Here is a 19,942-nt window from a genome sequence, read left to right on the forward strand (position 1 = left end):
GCATTTCTGGAACTCCAGCCTGATGTTCACAGCTCAACTGCTCCAGACCAAAAGGTCATGGCTGTTCCTGATAATATTTGTATAGCAACAAAACAACAAACTTACCCCCTATCATTGGTCCCATCATGATGGGTATCGAGATCATAGCAAGAAGGCAGCCCATAGCCTGAGATGCATTTTGAGCTCCAACAAGATCAAAGGCTATTGGCCCAAGGAGACAGACAAAGCAGCCGTCCATCACTCCAAGAATGACACAGAGAACCACCAAAACTAAAGCAAAAACAATGATATCATTACAATAACAATAATATGCTGGTGACAACACTGCATATGATTCAGCTTAGACTCAAAAGTGTCAACATTTGGAGAAACTGAAAGAGTGTTTTGAAAAAATTGATTCTTATAGAATTCTATCAGGTTTGCTCATACAATGTCTGTTACATTTTAGTTTTACAAATTTGTAGATCTGATCTTGTCAGATATAACATGAAAACACCCAATTAATCATATAATACAAAAAGTTCTAAGATGAGATACAAAAGCGTAATAAATTTCGCTTTAAAAATAAATCAAGCAATAATTCCATTTTTGGATGAAACATTGCTTTTATGTTATTTCTAAAATTGTAGAATAAAAAATAAAAAGTCATTCTTGAAGCAGCAATTCGGTTTGTATTTAGTTACATTTACTGTTTTTTACCAAACTTGTGGCAGCTGGAAGTTCAAACAGTTGGCTAGTTACACGAGGATAAAAGCTCCAACGAAATCTGTGATGAAACAAAACATCTGTTTTGTCTGAATGGTCACATCTCACCAAAATTTTTCAGATGTTTCGAGCAACTCACCGATTCAGCCAATGACAGCGCAAGATATCATTTTGCCTGAGTGTAAAAACCATTTACTCTTGAGACCACGAAGATATTATCCTGCAGTCTTGTCTGAAATCAGTACTAATTTTTAACTGAGACATTTTTATAGTCAATTTATTGATACAGAATAGCTTCAAAAGCGCTGATGGAAATCAATTAAAAATAGCTAATTTTCACACAAACAATTGACCAATAGCAAAGAGCTAGCTTTATCCAATAGGGAGGTGATAAAAGCCTATAGTCACCCAATCATATCAATCCTCCCCATTAACAAATTTATGTAACCAAATAATACTTGATCGCCACAATATCTTAAAAGATCCATCATGTCAGCCTAAACAAATTCTCTTCTAGGTTTCACTGGAGGTTCGTCCACCCTTGTGTGCACTAGACAAACAACGGTTAGCTGTCAAATTATTTTAACAAAGTAATTCATAGCGGCTTTTTCCATTGGAATGTCTTTGTATGAATAAAGGTAAAAGCGTTATAACTTATAACAGTGAACTAAATGTTGGGTTTCAATGGAGGTTCACCCTCGTGAGAATAAGGCATTCATAAGGTAGACCCTGACCTTCAAAGGAAGTTATGAATGGTATGGTGAAAGTCGTCACACCGTATATAATAAAAGCGATCTGTTGGAACAGCACCCTATTCACACATTTCATGTCGCCGAGCTTGCCGCTGATGAGTCGTCCGACACCAGACACACCCCCAATCATCATGATCAGTATCTCTCCATCTTTGGTAGGAAACTCCACTTTCGTATAATTATTCTAGCGAGCACAGAAAAACAGAACATACAAATAACGGCGTTACATAGTAGTTTATTTGTATTTGTTTAAATTACAAATATCATGTAATATCAGCTTTTAATGTTCTAGGCATTATATACATTATAATCATAAATTTACAAATACATAAAACTTTATAAATAAAAATTGATACATACTTATATAAATACGTATATGCAAAAACTTATCTACCGCATAACAAAACTCTGAACTTGTAATTTTGCTTAAAACTGTCGCATTGAAGACATAATAAACAGTAATTAAATCTTGCTAATCTCAAATTAAAGATTGCTAGTGAATGCTCTCCAACTCATGACATAAAGCTTACAATACTAACGCTACTAACAGTTAATGTAATTACTGGAATAAAATTAACTATAATAAGGCATTACCTAAGTCATTTAATGTGAAAAAGCAGGCCCACTCCAAGCAGCGCCGAGATCAACTTGCAATCTTACAACCTTAGTTTTCCGTATAATTGGGCCACGATCTATCTGATTAGTGACTCGAAATGCTCCTTCGCATTGAACATGATTTGGTGACTCAAAAATTCTCCTTCCCAATTGAACACGTCTGTAGAATGTTGCAATGAAGCAAAGTAGCAATTTGCATTAAAAATGCAAAAATCCTGAGCAATGCTGGGCTTTTTGCTAGTATCTATATCAATTTCTACGATGTTGGACTTGATTTAGTAACATTCAATGCCTGGACAAACTAGAAGAGTTTTAAAATTGGAGATGAATGGTTAATATATTTTAGTCTGATTGTTTCTAATGTCGGTCAGAGGAGAAATAGCACAGGTATCCAGCCATGGATGACCCTAAAGACCTCCGCTGCCATACAATTACCCAATCTCACATTCGGTGAAAGCTGGCAACTGTTTATACGCGTAAAAGGTGCAGCTGTGATAGTTATACTCTGGTGAACAAATACAAAATGATCAGTGTTTAAAATAACACATTAAATAAATAAATCTTGCTACTAAAAAATGGAGAAATGCTGTAAAATCAATATTTCAACTTTGCAGCCAACAACAATTCACAAATAGAAGCTCTGACAATCAAAGGCCAAAAGAAATCACGCAAGCAAAAAGCTTAGTAAAATTGAAATTGGCAGCCAGTAAGACACATCGGCAGCAGTTTATATAAATATGCATCCTCAAGTATCACGGATAGACAACGTGTACACTTACTATATGCACAAGTGGGATGAAATAACCAAACAGAGCACAGGTTATTCCTATAGCCCATATGAGGTAGCCTTTGTTTCTCCAGATATCTATATTGAGGTAGCGCTTAATAAACGAAAAACAGGAAGTCACTTTGTCTGTGGCTTCGGTATAGGCTGCGTGAACACTCTCGGTTGATAAGAATGACCTTGTCCTGAGGAAAAGACTCACTGAGTTAAAGGAGTGAAAATATTATTCAAGAAATCTTAAACAATGGAAGTATGATGACTTGCTATACTCACCGAAGTCCTGGCTAATATTTTCATTACTTCAAGTTCAAAGTCAAAGATATGAATGCGGGTATACCGTAATAGCAAAATCATATTCTAATGCAGCAAATGACAGGTGCAGGCAAGTAAGCCCGATGTTTCTAGAAACAGTGGAGTTTTATTAAAGAAAATATGACGGCTAAAAATAAAAGATAAAACAGAATAACGTTAACGGTAATAAAATGAATTAATTTAAACTTTACCTAGACTTTATACTATCTCTAGAAATGCGTCTGTTAGGTAAAGTAATAATAAAAACTTCTTTTACTGATTATTAACATATTAATATATATTTTTTGTAATTTTTTATGTAGATTTTAGCATAGTTTTAGATAAACAAAAATGTTTTAATGCTATGTAACTAGCTGAAGTAATTACTAGAGTTGCTGTAGGTTTTTGGGCAATAAAACAAATTAAATAAAATACAGGGTAGTTGTAAAGGACTATTGGCTCAAATATACAACACTTTCAACAGATAAATTATAATTTGAGCTGGATAAACTCTGTATTTCAAAGTTTGCTAAGTAACTATGTATGTGAAATGCTGAATATATTGTTAGGAAATAGGAATTGTCTGCCCATGGAGAACATACAGTTTTCAAAATCAAATCGTATGAGTTCAGCAGACGACTATCAAAATTATCATTTTGAGAACTACTAATAGTGAATAGTAATGGCATCCTTCTGTCATGTAGTGACAATACTTGGTAGTGTTCTCATGTTTTCTAGTAGAGAAACACACAGCCAGGACTAGTTTCATATAAGCTAGTCCATGGGTGGTCCTAACATTTATTAAGGGCTCCTTCTGAAACTGTCAGATTAACCCGAAGGGATGCCTTCTGCAACACATGCAGTCTGACAGAGCCAGGTAGCCGTTTCATTTGCCCAATGTGGGAAGGACAGAGGTGGATCTTTAACGCGCCCACATTGTCGGCGTGGTACACGGGACCTCCAACTCATAGTCTAGATCCAAAAGACCCAGCAATTTAGGGTTGAAAGCTTGCTGAGAGCTTTTTGTCAGATCAGCATTAAGCAGGACTCAAACCAACAACCACATGGTTGAGAGTCAAAGACGCTACCACTAGGCCACCCTGACACCCTAGCTCATTGAGAACTACTAGCTCATTGATGAATGGCACAAGCTGCTAACTTGGTCTATATGCTACAGATATACAACATATACGCTACAGATATACAACATATATGCTACAGATATACAACATATACGCTACAGATATACAAACTATATGCTACACATATACAACATATATGCTACAGATATACAAACTATATGCTACACATATACAACATATATGCTACAGATATACAACATATATGCTACACATATACAACATATATGCTACATGTATATAACAAATATGCTACAGATATACAACATATATGCTACAGATATACAACATATATGCTACAGATATACAACATATATGCTACAGATATACAACATACATGTATATGCTACAGATATACCACATATATGCTACAGATATACAACATATACGCTACACATATACAACATGTATGCTACAGATATACAACATATATGCTACACGTATACAACATATATGCTACACGTATACAACATATATGCTACACGTATACAACATATATGCTACAGGTATACAACATATATGCTACAGATATACAAAATATATGCTACACATATACAACATATATGCTACACATATACAACATATATGCTACACGTATACAATGGCTTATTGATAACAGAACTTTAGCAGCGCTTCAGTTTATGAACTTTATTATATTATGCTATAATAATATGATATATTATTATTATGAACATACTACATCCACCATCGTACGTTTAAGTTTATGAGCTTCCTGTTACTACGACCTTCAGTTCACGATCTCGACTCCTCCGTAATACCATTAAATTATCAACTTTTAAAGTACGTTTGTTCAGTTCACTTAATAATTCCTGATTTCTGTCTTTTCATTTTTGTTGCCTTTTCACATGCAATGAAAACCATCATTTTGTTTCACATGTAATGGAAAACACTTTATTGTTGATGCTTACTAATGCTAATAAACGGTTATACATACATTTGTAGCAGTTGTACATTTATTACTTCCTAAACCTTCGCTTGACTTCCAGTGATTTAGCTAATGTTACCACATAACCTTTCCTACTGAGTATGTGTATGATTTTTTATTTTTTTCATTTTGGCATGTAACAAAAACTACCATCTTGTTGATGATTAATTACTAATGCCAATATACCATTATACATGCATCTAAAAAACAGGAAAATAGGATTTACCTCCGGTTGGAGATTTCATCTGTATTTGTCTTGCTAGATTTCTTAGGAATGAGAGGCTTGAAGACGAGGGCACACAGGATCGTAGTGGCTATAAGTATACTTTCTATAAAGAGGGTGAACTTGAGGCCTTTGGTATCCAACAGGTACTTGAGTAGGTAGGGCAGCCCTGCCATGAGTAACGACGTGACCTTGACATTGTAATCGACAGCGAGTAAAGAGTTGATGAACAAAACAAAAACCATAGAAAGCTATTTCATTCACAGCGAGAAATAATTTATGAAAATTGTAAATAAACAAAAAATAACTGAAGCATTCCAGGATGCTTCAAAATTCTCTACTGGCACCTTTTTTGGCGAGAAATTTATATTATTAGTTGAGGCAGCAGAATCTTTACTATCGTATTTACTATAATAAGAGCTGTTTCTCTCTGTCCATCCATCGGAAGCCACCATTAAAAGTTAAGAAAAAATAATGCGTCATACTGGATTCAAACTCACAATACTCGGAACAATCTCTCACAACAGACCATCGCGTCGCTAGTGTGTAATAATGAGGCCTATGCCTACCCACAAACTTGAAGATACCTTCTACACACACCTTTCAATAACATATTTACTCTATCGCTCATAGGAAATTTCATGGTCAAAGTCAATAGCATATAAGGAACATAATTGTTGTACGCCGAGTAGCCAACAATTGTAGCCTATAAATGCTAAATATCGATCAAATCTTCATTCACTTTTTAAATTCTTAAGACAATCATTTTAGATATAACCGCAATGTTTATATTTATTTATATATAAATATAAAGAAAAGGTATTTATATAATTCACTTTCAAATGTTTCCTCTTTTTCTTTCTCTCTCGAGTACTGAATTTCTAGAGCTCTACGGCTAATCAAAACCTGGCCAATGACAGCTTATTTGTTGATTGTTGGGCCATTCACCATTATACCTTTCAGATACCTCAGTCTACCACTATGTTTCTATGGTGCGCAGTACTGCGATGCAGCCCCTCCGAAGTCGAGGGGATTGTACGTTTCCATGCTGCGCAGTGGTTTTCAGCAAATTAGCCAGAGATGAGAAATTGTATAAATCGAATCACCTGATGGAGAAATTGAGTCAATCATGGATACCGAACGTCAGAAACGGTCTTTTTATGCTTCTGTCATCATTATACTTTTATTTACAATACACATTCACAAGGTTTTACAAACCTTAACACAATTTTTACAAAGTAATATATTTTTAATAAGTATTTTTTAAGTAATATATTATTTAAACGTTAATTTTAGACTTGCCACCTCTTTTTCGAAAAGTGTTGGCATCGATAACAAAGTCTAGGAAAGTAATCACCTCATCATCCTCGTGGGTGCTGACCATAATTAAATTTAGGTGAAAGAAGATCGGAATAGAAAAAAAACAAGATTAGCGGGATAACATTTGTACTAGTTTCTTGGCCCTCGAAGTACTAGTAATGGCCCTCGAAGAATCCGTCTCCACGGCATGAGAGCTATGCGCAGCCACTGCGCAGTTGCTGTTTCCTTGCTGCGAATTTGCACTGGCTTCGCACTGATCAGTGCGCAGTGATTTCAGTGCGAAGACGCCGTTTCCATGATTCGGAGAGGGCGCAACTCCGAAGCACTGCGCATCAAGGAAACGTAGTGTATGCCAAGGATGCTTGTATCTGAAAAATTTGTGCTTTGCCGTTTTGCAAATCCCTTGAAACGGGAACGACTGATGACATCTTACATTACCATACTGATAATTTTTTCCATTTTCATCGCACGACTCAATTTTCTCAAAACCTACGGTAATTAATCAACAACTGCGAGAGGGTACGTGATTTAAAAGTTCCTATGTATACTGTCTACCCATAGGGCATCCAAATGAACCTAAATACAGGGATTTGGTAATATGCCTTGTAACATAAATATTGCAGTGATAGTTTATAAGCAAATCAGCAAATCCTTGTCGTAAAATAGTAGCCAATCATATCATTGTCCCATTTGATAGGACCACTTAGCATAACCAAAAATATAACAGTTAATGTTCCAGTTTTAATGATCTTTTGATAGACAGTAAAATGGTTGTTTGGAAATGCATTTCCTGCCCGCATCAGAATCAAAAGCAGATCAGTGCAAAACACTTAAATAAGGATACAAGAAGGAAACCAACCAGCCATTAGGCATTAACCGAGTTGAAACAAAATATTATTGTTAGAAAGGGAAACACACAAGTCTCAAGACAAGCAACCAACAAAAGCCCCCATGCACTAGTACATAAGGTCACACATCCGACCAAATACATTCCAGGAGTCCAATACCAGAGGTTCCTATATCCTATACCAGAATCTTATAGCACAAGTTCCTATATCCTCTATCATTTAGTTTAAGTAGGCCTACTTCTAGTTTTTTTGATCGTATCGAAGAAGGTCTCGATAAGCTAGGAAACCTGGTTGTCATGTAAAAATTTAGATTTAAACCAGTGATTCTTAACCTTGCTGAACGTACTGAACCCACCAGTTTCATACGCGCTTTCACCAAACTCTTCTTTATGGAAAGAGACAACAACTCCACTGAACACCTGAGACCAACTCACTGAATCTGTAGAGCTCGATCAAACCCAGGTTAAGAATCACTGGTCTAAAGCGCTATCACTAGTATATGCGGAGCACACAGATATATGAAATCAAGTCGGATATTGTGCCGGACTCGAAGTTGTGAAAGTCAGTGTAGTAGAAAAGCACTCTAAGACCCGTGTTGATCAAACCCTATCCAAATTTCAGAATAGTTATTAGTTATAATTATAGTTATTAGTTAGAATAGCAAATAATTATTCTCTGGGCTTTATGACAGAAAATGTGAACAAGAACAATATATATGAAGTTGTAAAAAACCATTGGTTAATAATTTTTCACGGCACACCTACAACCTCTCACGGCACCCTAGACTTCCTGGGTCATAGGTTAGGATAAAATTGGAAATAAAATACTAAATACATTAGCAATTTAAATAGAAGGTTGAAATGGTAAAAGAGTGCATAGTTTCAATAAAATATGTTTTATTCACTTACATTTTGTCAGTTATAAATTATTTTATTACATTTGTGGGTACTAGTGGCCATGAATACGTCATGTAAAACCACAGGTTTTTAGCCCAAATTGTTTTTAGACTTACATGATAAATGGAGCCCATTTACTGGCAGCCTTATCGATGACCAATACCATATTACCTGTTTAGAAATGAGCCTTGCAAGAACTTATTTCTGGAATGTTTCTATAGTGCCCAGGCCTATGGCATATACAAGAACACGCCTTCTACTAAAGAGCCACTCTATCTGAGAATAGACAAGTAGTCTGAGTCATCGAGTATTAGTCCGTCTTTCATCTCTAAGGCAATTTTGTGGCCAGCTGTCAGTATGTCAGTTTTCAATGATCACAACTATAAGAATAGGTTTTTGGTACATATAACAAATCATAAATACAAGGGGATTACAATAATGTTATATTCAAAGGCATAAGGTGCATCGAGCAGTGTCGCATAAATTGCTCTGTCGTTGGCGTGGCTCGATAAGAATTTAACACCGTTCCACGCCATGCAAGATTCTCGTAATTAAGGTCTTGGGCAGCACCCATAATAATCTCCAATGAAGCACTACTACTAGTTTCAAGTAAGTCGTTATATACTAAGCTTCAAATGTTCAGGTGAGGCAGATTTGGAATTGTGTGCACATTGAGTTACTGCGAAATAAGTGACATTCCCATGTTTCGGACTAACGCAAGCTCTTTGTTAAAACTAGTGAGGAATTCTTCATCAGAGGTCATAGCGAGACTCTCCTATCTTGCTTAGCAGCACTTTCAAAATTAGATTGCAGGAAGCCTAAAAATTGGTTAAAATGGAATAGCTCGTGCGGCGTTTTTTCGCGCATCATTCGAAAGTACTATTTCTATCATTCGCAAACACGAAACATTCAGTAAAAAATTGTGAGTAACGAAACTCGCTTGACTGGCGGATTTTCGCTGCTTCCATCTTGCGGATGATACGGATTAACCACGTCATGGAAACAGAGTTAATCCCAGGATGTAAAGCGGCACAGAATCATTAGTTTCACCAGAATGTTAATATCCGCGACCGTTTCAAAGCGAAAGTTTAAATGTTTTAAACGGATTAACCACATCATGGAAATAAGTGATAGACAACAGTTGTTCTGCGATTTTTACCTGTGTCTGCCACCATTTGAGCATGTTTATAGTTATCTTGGAGGTGGATATGAATATGTCAAACTCAGTATGCCCACCTGAATAAATTCAGATGGGCATGAACTCTTATATTACCATGCGCAATTTCATATTGAATTATCTTGTAAAGACGAAGAAGTAAAAACCTCCGTTTATTCTTCATTCAGCACGCTGAATAAAGAGCCAAAAAATCATAACATGCAGCTTGTTATTCGTCGACTGCTCTACCTGCTGGTGTCAAAAACATTAGACTGATATAATAATGCTTACATTATCGTTATTGGTATAGGCCTATACTTTTAAAGAAATACCGACTCATTCGCTACGGAAAGTATAAGCTATAACAGTTCGCAGTGGTACTTTGACAAAAACATTAATCACAGATCGCAGAGCTAACAGAGCCACCCAAAGATTTTCCACATTAAATTTAAGATACTGGATTAATATTTGTCTACAACGAAACAAACCAGTATGTTTACTTTCAACTCCAAATTTACAACAAAATATCGAAGTTTCCAAATTATTATTTCTGGTTAGACATGAATGAAAAAAAATTTGAACACTGCTGAAACGAATTTTTGCTACTCAAACAAGTAAAGTTCTACTCGATTGGGCCTCAGATATCTCTGACAATTATGTCTGTTTTTGTGATATTTGATTAGACAATGGGGTCTGCCTTCTGGTCAAACTGCAAAAACTGTTAACTTTTCTTTGCAGCCAGTTTTCCTAAATTATAAAAAATATCAAATAAGGCAGCCATATTTTAAATGCATTGGTTACTGCGCAGAATTTTTTGCTGATTTCCAAAAAAATTGGACAAAAAACTCCAGCTTCTAAAGCAAATAATACTGATTGTTCAACTGCCAAAAATGTTAGACCAAAATTAATCACGCCAAAACAACCCAGAAAATTCCATAGTGAGAGAGTTAATTCATCATATCAACAAACGCAAATTAAAATTATATTTCTTGGCTAAATACAAATAGAAAACTTACACAACATAAAAAGTCATGTGATCAAAAACAGCAGCTCAACTTTATGACCAGCAATTGGCTGATGGCCTACCATAACTATTTCATAATCAAATAGCTGCGTTTCCTTTGCGCTGCACAATCTTCACGACCCGCCTACCGCTATAGAACAAGTATTTGGGTCCTAAGGCATAGATAGCTCCCACTCATCGATATAGACTTGTTGCCTTATGTTTTTTACAAAAAACTTAAACACACATCCCTTTCCTCCAAGACTTGGTCATTCCTTGACCAGGCTGGTCAATGCTATGCTGCCAAACTATTCACAGACTTCCTGTTTCCAAACATCGTTGTATACCAAATTATGTTGACAGAATCTGAACATATGCATTGAGTTCAAAAGGCTAAGGCAGTAGAAAGAATTTAGCAACAACCTAACAAATGCTGACTGAAAGGTAGATACCCGTTATGTCCTGCAAGTAAGACAGGCTAGGCCAGCCAGCAACAGCCTAACAAATGCTGACTGAAAGGTAGATATCCGTTATGTCCTGCAAGGAAGACAGGCTAGGCCAGCCAGCAACAACCTAACAAATGCTGACTGAAAGGTAGATATCCGTTATGTCTTGCAAGGAAGACAGGCTAGGCCAGCCATGACCACTTGACGGACCTTGAACAAAGTTTGGATTTTTTTTAATTTCTTTGAAGTTTGCCTGCTGAAATCTAGGTTTGAATTGTGCCTGCAGCTACATTTAAATTTTTTCAGTAATGCCACTTATCTTTTTTTGATTTGCTAAAGTGGATTAAGGGATTAAGGGATTAAGGGAACTCACAACAGAAACAAGAAACATACAATCAGCCTTCGATTGATGATTGCCCCCTCAAAAAAAATCTTAAATTATTTTTAAAATTTGTTTTAATCAGCATTTTTGTTTTCATAGACAAAACTAACACTTCAAAAAATTGCTGACATCGCATGTTAGATACAGCAGTTTGGTACGAACTTTATTATCACCGGTGAATGCCGTTCAAAGCAAATCAGACTATGAAACAAAAAGAAAAAAATAGTCAAATAAAAATATTGAAAAAAAAATCTCATCTTGCATAACGCTGTTCCATGATGTGGATTGGCAAGGTGTCGGTGTGTGGTATAAGGCGCAGTGGTTTTCCTTGGAAATGAGAAATGTAATGGAAAGTCAAGCAGGATTTTAAAAATTAATTCCTATGTCGTGACAAAGTTTTCCCCAAATTTTACATCGTATGACAGAAGATTAGTATGCAGAGCTAAATGTAATGTAACTATACTGTGAATCAATAGGAGATGCAATATAATATACAAACTATAGACAAAACAGCCTAAAATCCAATACAGACGGTTCCCAACCTATGAACGAGTTACGTTCCGAACGATCGTTCATAAGGTGAATTCATTCGTAAGTCGCTTCAGTGCTATATTTTGTATTATAATTTATGTTTAAGGCCTATATAAGTATATTGAAGGTTTATATACAAATGTAAGTATGTTTAAGGCTTGTATAAGTAACCTGTATTGGTTTGTACTGAAAAAAATATTTAATAAAATGGAGATAATACTTTGGTGGACGTCGGGCCATGACACTGCATTTCTTATTTATTGTATGTCTTGTCCTTTTTATTATATTGTTTTTTAATCGTTATGCTATCACTTATCGTTGTTGTCTTATTTTTTGTATGTGTTGTCCATTTATTACATCGTTGTTTCACTCATTATGCTATTGTTTAATCTGATATACCGTCATAACACTATCATTTATCGTCACCTATATTGTTGTCATACCAACGCGCTAGCGGTCCTATTTATTCACCTTGTTAGCCAGTGTTCTTACCATTTGCCGTTAGCCGGAACGGTTAATATTATTCTATATAAATGAGTGCGCTCATTTAGCAGAGCAGATAGCCGTATGCGCCTCGGCTAGTGAAATTTCCTTCGCTAATTAAAAGCTGAATGAAATTACGCGCATTCTCTTCTCTTTATTTAGTAGAATAGATCGTGCCAAGTAAAGGCCGGCAAATCCCTTTACAATACGTATGTAAAGTTCAAACAAATAACTCGAAAGTTATTCGAGTTACGAACAAGGGTACATACGTTCGTATGTACCATTGTTCGTAACTCGAATGTTCGTAAGTAGGGAACCGGCTGTATAACTAAGCGGCGGCAATAATCACTAACCGAGTGTGAAAATAGCACTGCCGGTTGTAACGATTCCATTTACGAGAGCCATACGTTTCTTGAAATAGTGGCCAAGGATGACGAGACTTCCTGAGTAAATAAAGGAGCTGCCAACTCCCAGCAACATGCCATAGGTAAGGTACAACAGTTCAATTCTCTGCAAGTAGACAGACGAATGACATTAGAGATCATTGGAAGGTGTATTTATATCAACACTAAATTCTAGGATGGTATCAGTTATTCTCATTACCCTAATTAAAGAGGCAACTGAATAATAGCTTTTATGGAAGGATAGATGTTGTCAGAGTTGTCCTCCCTATGCTATGATCAAATTGTACAGAAAATTGTGCACTTGAAAATCTTTAAAGAGATGTTATGAAGCTCCCTTCATTCTTTCTCATCGTCTTTTCAAACTCTAACACCAAAATATTATTAAAAAAATTATGTTTTGTATAAATTATGTAGTTTTCATTAACAGCATTTGCGTTGCTTATTCACATAGTGGCATTTATAATGCGGATTTCAAGCCAGTGTCTATTACTGTTAATATTTGTTAATATCTGTTAACATTTGTCAGTAATTAGTTTGTCTTCTACCACACTTGAAATTGACATTGTGGGTCGCTACACCTTAGCTTGTCTTCCAACACTGTTAACAATGACATTGTGGGTCGGTACACCTTAGCTTGTCTTCTAACACTGTTAACAATGACATTGTGGGTCGGTACACCTTAACTTGTTTTCTACCCCTGTTAACAATGACATTGTGGGTCGGTACACCTTAGCTTGTCTTCTACCACTGTTAATTATGACACTGTCGGTCAATATCCCTTAGCGTCTTGTCTTCAATTGCAAACATTGAAATCAAGAAAAAAGCTAATAGCTATCATTCAAAATGAAATAACCAAAGGCCATCTTTAATCAACTTTTCCGAGTGCACCCTTAACTAGTAAAATAGTATTGTAGGTATTCCTGGCTCACCTGCACAAATGCCGAGGAGAAAACTCCAATAAATGAAAGAACGCCGCCGACAGCAGCAACCTTTCGGATGCCGAGCTGGTCAGCAGCGATAGACGAGATCATGGACATGAAGAAAGTCATAAAGAGGGTGATAGAAGCTATGAGAGCTATAAATAAACACAATACTTATACATGTACATACCAACATTGATAGGTAAACATCCAGTACTGGTAATTATCCTATGCCTCTTTACCTGCTATAATGAATGCTAGGGGATATGCTGGCTAACAGATCTTTGTCTGAACATACATGTAATTAGGAAATAATACACGCCACTTTAACTTTAGCTTATTTTCTATTACTGTTAACATTGGTATTATGGGTCGGCACACTTTAGCCCGCATTCTATTACTGTTAACATTAGTATTATGGTTCAGTACACCTTAGCCTGTTTTTTACTATTGGTAATTTTATGTATTGTTTGAGGGTAAAACTTAGCTTGTTTACTGTCTAGTACTGTAAATATTAAGTATTGAGGGCTGGTACACCTTGGCTTGTTTTTTATTAATGCCAATATAAGATATTAAGGGTCGGTACACCTTAGCCTGTTTTAATTACTGTAAATATCAAGTATTGTGGGGTGGTAGACCTAAGCCTGTGTTCTACTATTGTTGATATTAAGTATTGTGGGTTGGTTGGTACAACTTAGCCTATTTTCAAGAGCAATCGTGTACCATAGGTTGTACCATAGGATCGTGTTCTATCTATTGCAACAACAACCAGAAACCTAAAACTTTCAACAACCAGAAAACTTGTGTTTCCAGCTACAAATATGATTTAAGCATGCTGTATGGGAGTTGGAAAAACCTTTTTATAACCTAAGAGCAACAGGATCATCACATATCTAAAAACATAGGCAGTTGTCAAATAATATTGATGCTAATAAAATTCCTAAATAAAAATGGAAAGTTAAGTCAAAGAAAAAATGTTGTAGTAAAGGATTTCACTGGTACTTACTTTTCATCGGTAATAACTTTTCATCGGTAATAACTTTTCATCGGTAATAACTTTTCATCGATACTTACTTTTCATCGGTACTTACTTTTCATCAGTACTTACTTTTCATCGGTATTTACTTTTCATCGGTACTTACTTTTCATCAGTACTTACTTTTCATCGGTATTTACTTTTCATCGGTACATACTTTTCATCGGTACTTACTTTTCATCAGTACTTACTTTTCATCGGTATTTACTTTTCATCGGTACTTACTTTTCATCGGCACTTACTTTTCATCGGTACATACTTTTCATCGGTACTTACTTTTCATCGGTACTTACTTTTCATCGGTACTTACTTTTCATCGGTACTTACTTTTCATCGGTACTTACTTTTCATCGGTACTTAATTTTCATCGGTACTTACTTTTATTATCTCACTGTATTAAGCCTAATGATGGTTTGTTTTTCTTGAGGTTAAATCCACAAACCCAATCAAAGCTCAAACACACTTGACGTACATAATTGAGAAAAGATTGAAAAATCTTTGTTTTCTAACATATAAATATTATTTAAACCAAATAAAGCTTGTTTGCGTGAGAACTTCCTCAAAACGAAAAACATCAAATATATCTAAATAGACTATAAATAACCTACCAGTAACCAGAGAAGTGGACAGTACTCAAACCAATAAAGATAGAAACTCAATTAAATAAATAATATCATAGTAAATATATTGATAGTAAATATAATTGTATGATATCTACATCTACCTATTTACATTATTGTTGGCAATAGTCTAATGTCTATTTGCTAATACCAAAGATAAATTGGCCAATTAGAGCGAGTCCAGTTAAAACTGTTTCACTACAATGTAATTCTATCACGCGCTGAATGAATGCATGTCATAAGCATGATTTCTATGATAAGCTCGTTACTACAGAACACGGCATGAACTTTGTACCTAAATGTTTACATTTTCATTCATTTTATTTATTCATGCCCGTGTATTCATAGTAAAAATAGTTCAGAATATCTTAACAATTTCAATGGGCCTATTCCGTGTTGAAAAACACTTTATCAAGACGGTTGAACACAGGCTAATGATCATTTCAACATACGAATTTTCAAACACGGTATGTAACTTCGAACATGGCAGTTTTTTAAACTTAAGTGACACAGCTGATGAAGATTAAATGTGTAATTTAAAAAGGTACAAAAATAACAAATTGTGTAAAAAGTAAGTTCAATGAAATTTGACTTAGTTCAAGGTAGTCTAAGTATACAAGTATACAAGCCTACCCATTGCCAAGCTTGCGCTTCAGTACACATATTTATAAATTAAAGAAAAAGGAAAAACTGATTTAATTATTATCTCATTACTTTATAAATTATGTTATTTATATTTAGTTTCTACATAGCAACATATCTATTTGTTTTTAATTCTGTGAATGATCAGCTGCATAAATCACAGGTTTTTGACCTGCAGATGAAAGTTAAACAAACTGCTGTCTATATAACTGATAGGCGTGATAGCTAAACCTGACTTTGAGAAGCGCCCAGAAGAAGTTTGACATAGCACAACGTCAGTATTCATGCATTTTGTTTAAATATTTGAGGCTATTTATTGATCTTCAAAAACTCGCATTTCCGGGATTGGCAGCTAACAAATATGATTTCAATTCCATTTTATTCATTTCTGGGGCAAAACGATTTTATTTGTGATTTGCTTTCGAACAGCAACGTTATGACGTTTTAGGATTTTTCTTTGGCTGACCAAATCGATGGAAAACCAAAGGTTTTCTATAGATTCCCTCATTGTACGAACCCAAACTATCTTTTCACTTGGATGATTTCTTTCATAGATGACAAGTAATACAGTGAAAATCCATTAATAAAAATAGTAGAATGACAGTACAATAATACAGAATAATAGTACAGAATAATAGTACTACATGACATTCACATGACTAAACGAATTCTCATTGGTCAATCTAGCTCACAAAGGTCCGTGTTACGCATTGGTTATGCATTTCAGAGTGTAGCCAGGCCTTGAGAGTTTTAGCTTTTTCCACGCCATAGATTTACCCTTTGCTCAAGATAAAAAACATAGACATTGATCACATGTCTATGCTGAAACTATATGTTCTAGCTAAATAAATATCCTGGAAAGTCGTATCGTTGTCGTTCGAAAGCAAATCACAAATAAAATCATTTTGCGCTAGAAATGAACAAAATGAAATTAAAATTGTATTTGTTGGCCATCAATCACAGATACATAAGTCTCTTGAAATTAATAAACAATGTATAATAATAAAATATTTTAATACCAGAAATGTATCTAAAACTTTAAAACTAGCTTTCTAAAAAACACTAGTTTTTAGCGGTTGTCGAAATAGCAATATGTATCCATAGTTCCAATAAAATGATTGAAATCACTAGGAAAGCTCAAGCAAATTCATCAAACGGAGACAAGAGCGGTTTTACAACATTCCACAATAGCAACAGAACTAACACAACTTTTGTTACAAGTACAGCAAATATCCATGTAACCGAATACCTACAAACTTTTGTTGTGACGTTTTGCTGCTCTCCACCCAGTTTACTGATCTCTGGCAGAAGAACACCAAAAGTGTTCAGCATGCCGAATATTGTGCCGTTGACCCAAAACGAGGCAAAGCACACGACCCAGCCCCAACCACCATCAGGGGGAGTAAACTCCTCGGCTTGTGGCCCACCCTTTTTACTGATATCATTGTTGTTGTTGTACTGTACAGCTTGTCCATTGGAATCTTTCCCTAAAATCAAACCATAGCAAGAGATATATAGAAATGTCTTAATTAAAAATTTTTAACTTTCCAACATGGTCATTACGCACTAACTTACACTTTTCCAGGTGTCAAGCGAGATGTTACAAAGGAAAAGGAAGATTAGCTAATCATGTGAGCTAACATGTGATCAGCTAAGAATGTGAGTAATACAATCAAACTCGATTAGAAGTGGTGCCAAATATGTTTACTACCGTGTCAGCAAGTCCATTTTGATACTAGAACAGCTCTTTTTCATATAAAATAGAACAAAACATACAAGTTATTTTAGTTTACACGGACAGCAAGGCTCAATAGAGAATGCTGCCTCACATAAGACAAAGCTGTAAAGAAGGCAACTCCTGCATAGTAGGCGCAACACGCTTCGGTTGTAAAACTAAACATAGTAATTGTTCTATTTGGACAGTTTGTCCTGTTTGTTTCTCTCAACATTAACACATAAACTAGGACACAAAATTTTGTCATAAAGCAGTAGTTCCTTCATGTTTCTTCATACCGACAAAGCCTTCACAGCTTCTAAAACTTGTATTTTAATATGCGCGTTGTGCAGAAAATATTATTTCAGTATTTGGGATTTCTGTTGAGATTAGTGAATATTTGATAGCCTTTTGTATGTTGAACTCATGCATTTATATTTAAGATGTTTAGAATTATTATGAACATTAGGTGGTGAGAAGCAAAAACGCGATGTCCAGTAGTCGTCTAGGTTAATCAACATTTCAACCACAACTCACTCCTAAAACTAAAGCTTCAACATGGTTGACTACAGCGTAAAACTTCTTGCAAACGTGAAATTCTATTGCTTCAAAATACTTTTGTTTGCTAGCTAGTCCACCACCCTACCTCTGGCTAGTCCTCCACCCTACTTCTGGCTAGTTCACCACCTACTTCTGGCTAGTCCACCACCCTACTTCTGGCTAGTCCACCACCCTACTTCTGGCTAGTCCACCACCCTACTTCTGGCTAGTCCACCATCCTACTTCTGGCTAGTCCACCACCCTACTTCTGGCTAGTTCACCACCCTACTTCTGACTAGTTCACCACCTACTTCTGGCTAGTCCACCACCCTACTTCTGGCTATTTCACCACTTACTTCTGGCTAGTTCACCACCCTACTTCTGGCTAGTCCACCACCCTACTTCTGGCTAGTCCACCACCCTACTTCTGGCTAGTTCACCACCTACTTCTGGCTAGTCCACCACCTACTTCTGGCTAGTCCACCACCCTACTTCTGGCTAGTCCACCACCCTACTTCTGGCTAGTCCACCACCCTACTTCTGACTAGTTCACCACCTACTTCTGGCTAGTTCACCACCCTACTTCTGGCTAGTCCACCACCCTACTTCTGGCTAGTCCACCACCCTACTTCTGGCTAGTTCACCACCTACTTCTGGCTAGTTCACCACCCTACTTCTGGCTAGTCCACCACCCTACTTCTGACTAGTTCACCACCTACTTCTGGCTAGTTCACCACCTACTTCTGGCTAGTCCACCACCTACTTCTGGCTAGTCCACCACCCTACTTCTGGCTAGTCCACCACCCTACTTCTGGCTAGTCCACCACCCTACTTCTGACTAGTCCACCACCCTACTTCTGGCTAGTCCAGCAACCTACTTTTGACTAAGTGCCTGGTAATACGTACTCATATGTTACTTTGAGCTGATGTCACAGATGTTCATTACTTAATTGTGTGGTAATGAAAGAGGCAAAGCAAAAAATGTATCATCATCTTTGGCAGTCAAGGCCAAATGTCATCTAAGGCCATATGCGAGCCAAGGTCAAGAGTCAGTCAAGGTCACATGGCATCCAAGGTCAAATGGTAGATCCGGATTAAATTGTGGATCATTTTGACCGCTTTGCTTTCAAGTATTCTCAGGTTGAATTGTCAGATTCTACCTTTGAGATGTGCTAACATTCTTCTCCCCTAAATTACCGAATTTTAGCCCATTACTCCTGAAAACTTCTTATATTTCCGTAGACTTCTGTACATTCAAAACTGGTAATCATTCTAGGTAAACATTGACGGTTTTGTACGAAAATGCCCAGAATAGGCCACACACAAAAAACCGTCACATTGACCCTGCGTTAATAATAGAACACAACCTAACTTTAGCATAACCTTGAAGTTTAGTAAAATACATACTAAAACTTAGCTCTAAGTATGTGTTTAAAAAGCTAAATTCATTTAAGTTAAATTTAACGTTACATTGTAACGTTAAATTTTATTGCAGATAGTAACTACTAAATACACTAGTTACCGTAGGTAACTGTAGTTATTAAGG

At 36.1% G+C, this 19,942-nt stretch overlaps 1 protein-coding gene across 2 annotated transcripts in view; it reads right to left on the reverse strand.

Moving 5' to 3' along the window:
* Positions 1–19,942, reverse strand: part of LOC137408165 (monocarboxylate transporter 10-like) — a 47,571-nt gene that overhangs the window by 7,684 nt on the left and 19,945 nt on the right. For both annotated transcript variants that reach the window (XM_068094564.1, XM_068094563.1), the window contains exons 3-9: positions 17,396–17,629; positions 13,854–13,999; positions 12,874–13,030; positions 5,459–5,624; positions 2,852–3,041; positions 1,440–1,641; positions 106–270 (exon numbers count right to left, since the gene is read on the reverse strand). In XM_068094564.1, coding sequence (XP_067950665.1) covers positions 106–270; positions 1,440–1,641; positions 2,852–3,041; positions 5,459–5,624; positions 12,874–13,030; positions 13,854–13,999; positions 17,396–17,629 — 1,260 coding nt within the window. The remainder of the gene's footprint in view (positions 1–105; positions 271–1,439; positions 1,642–2,851; positions 3,042–5,458; positions 5,625–12,873; positions 13,031–13,853; positions 14,000–17,395; positions 17,630–19,942) is intronic.

Source organism: Watersipora subatra, chromosome 11, assembly GCF_963576615.1.
Source record: "Watersipora subatra chromosome 11, tzWatSuba1.1, whole genome shotgun sequence".
Lineage (NCBI taxonomy): Eukaryota > Metazoa > Bryozoa > Gymnolaemata > Cheilostomatida > Watersiporidae > Watersipora > Watersipora subatra.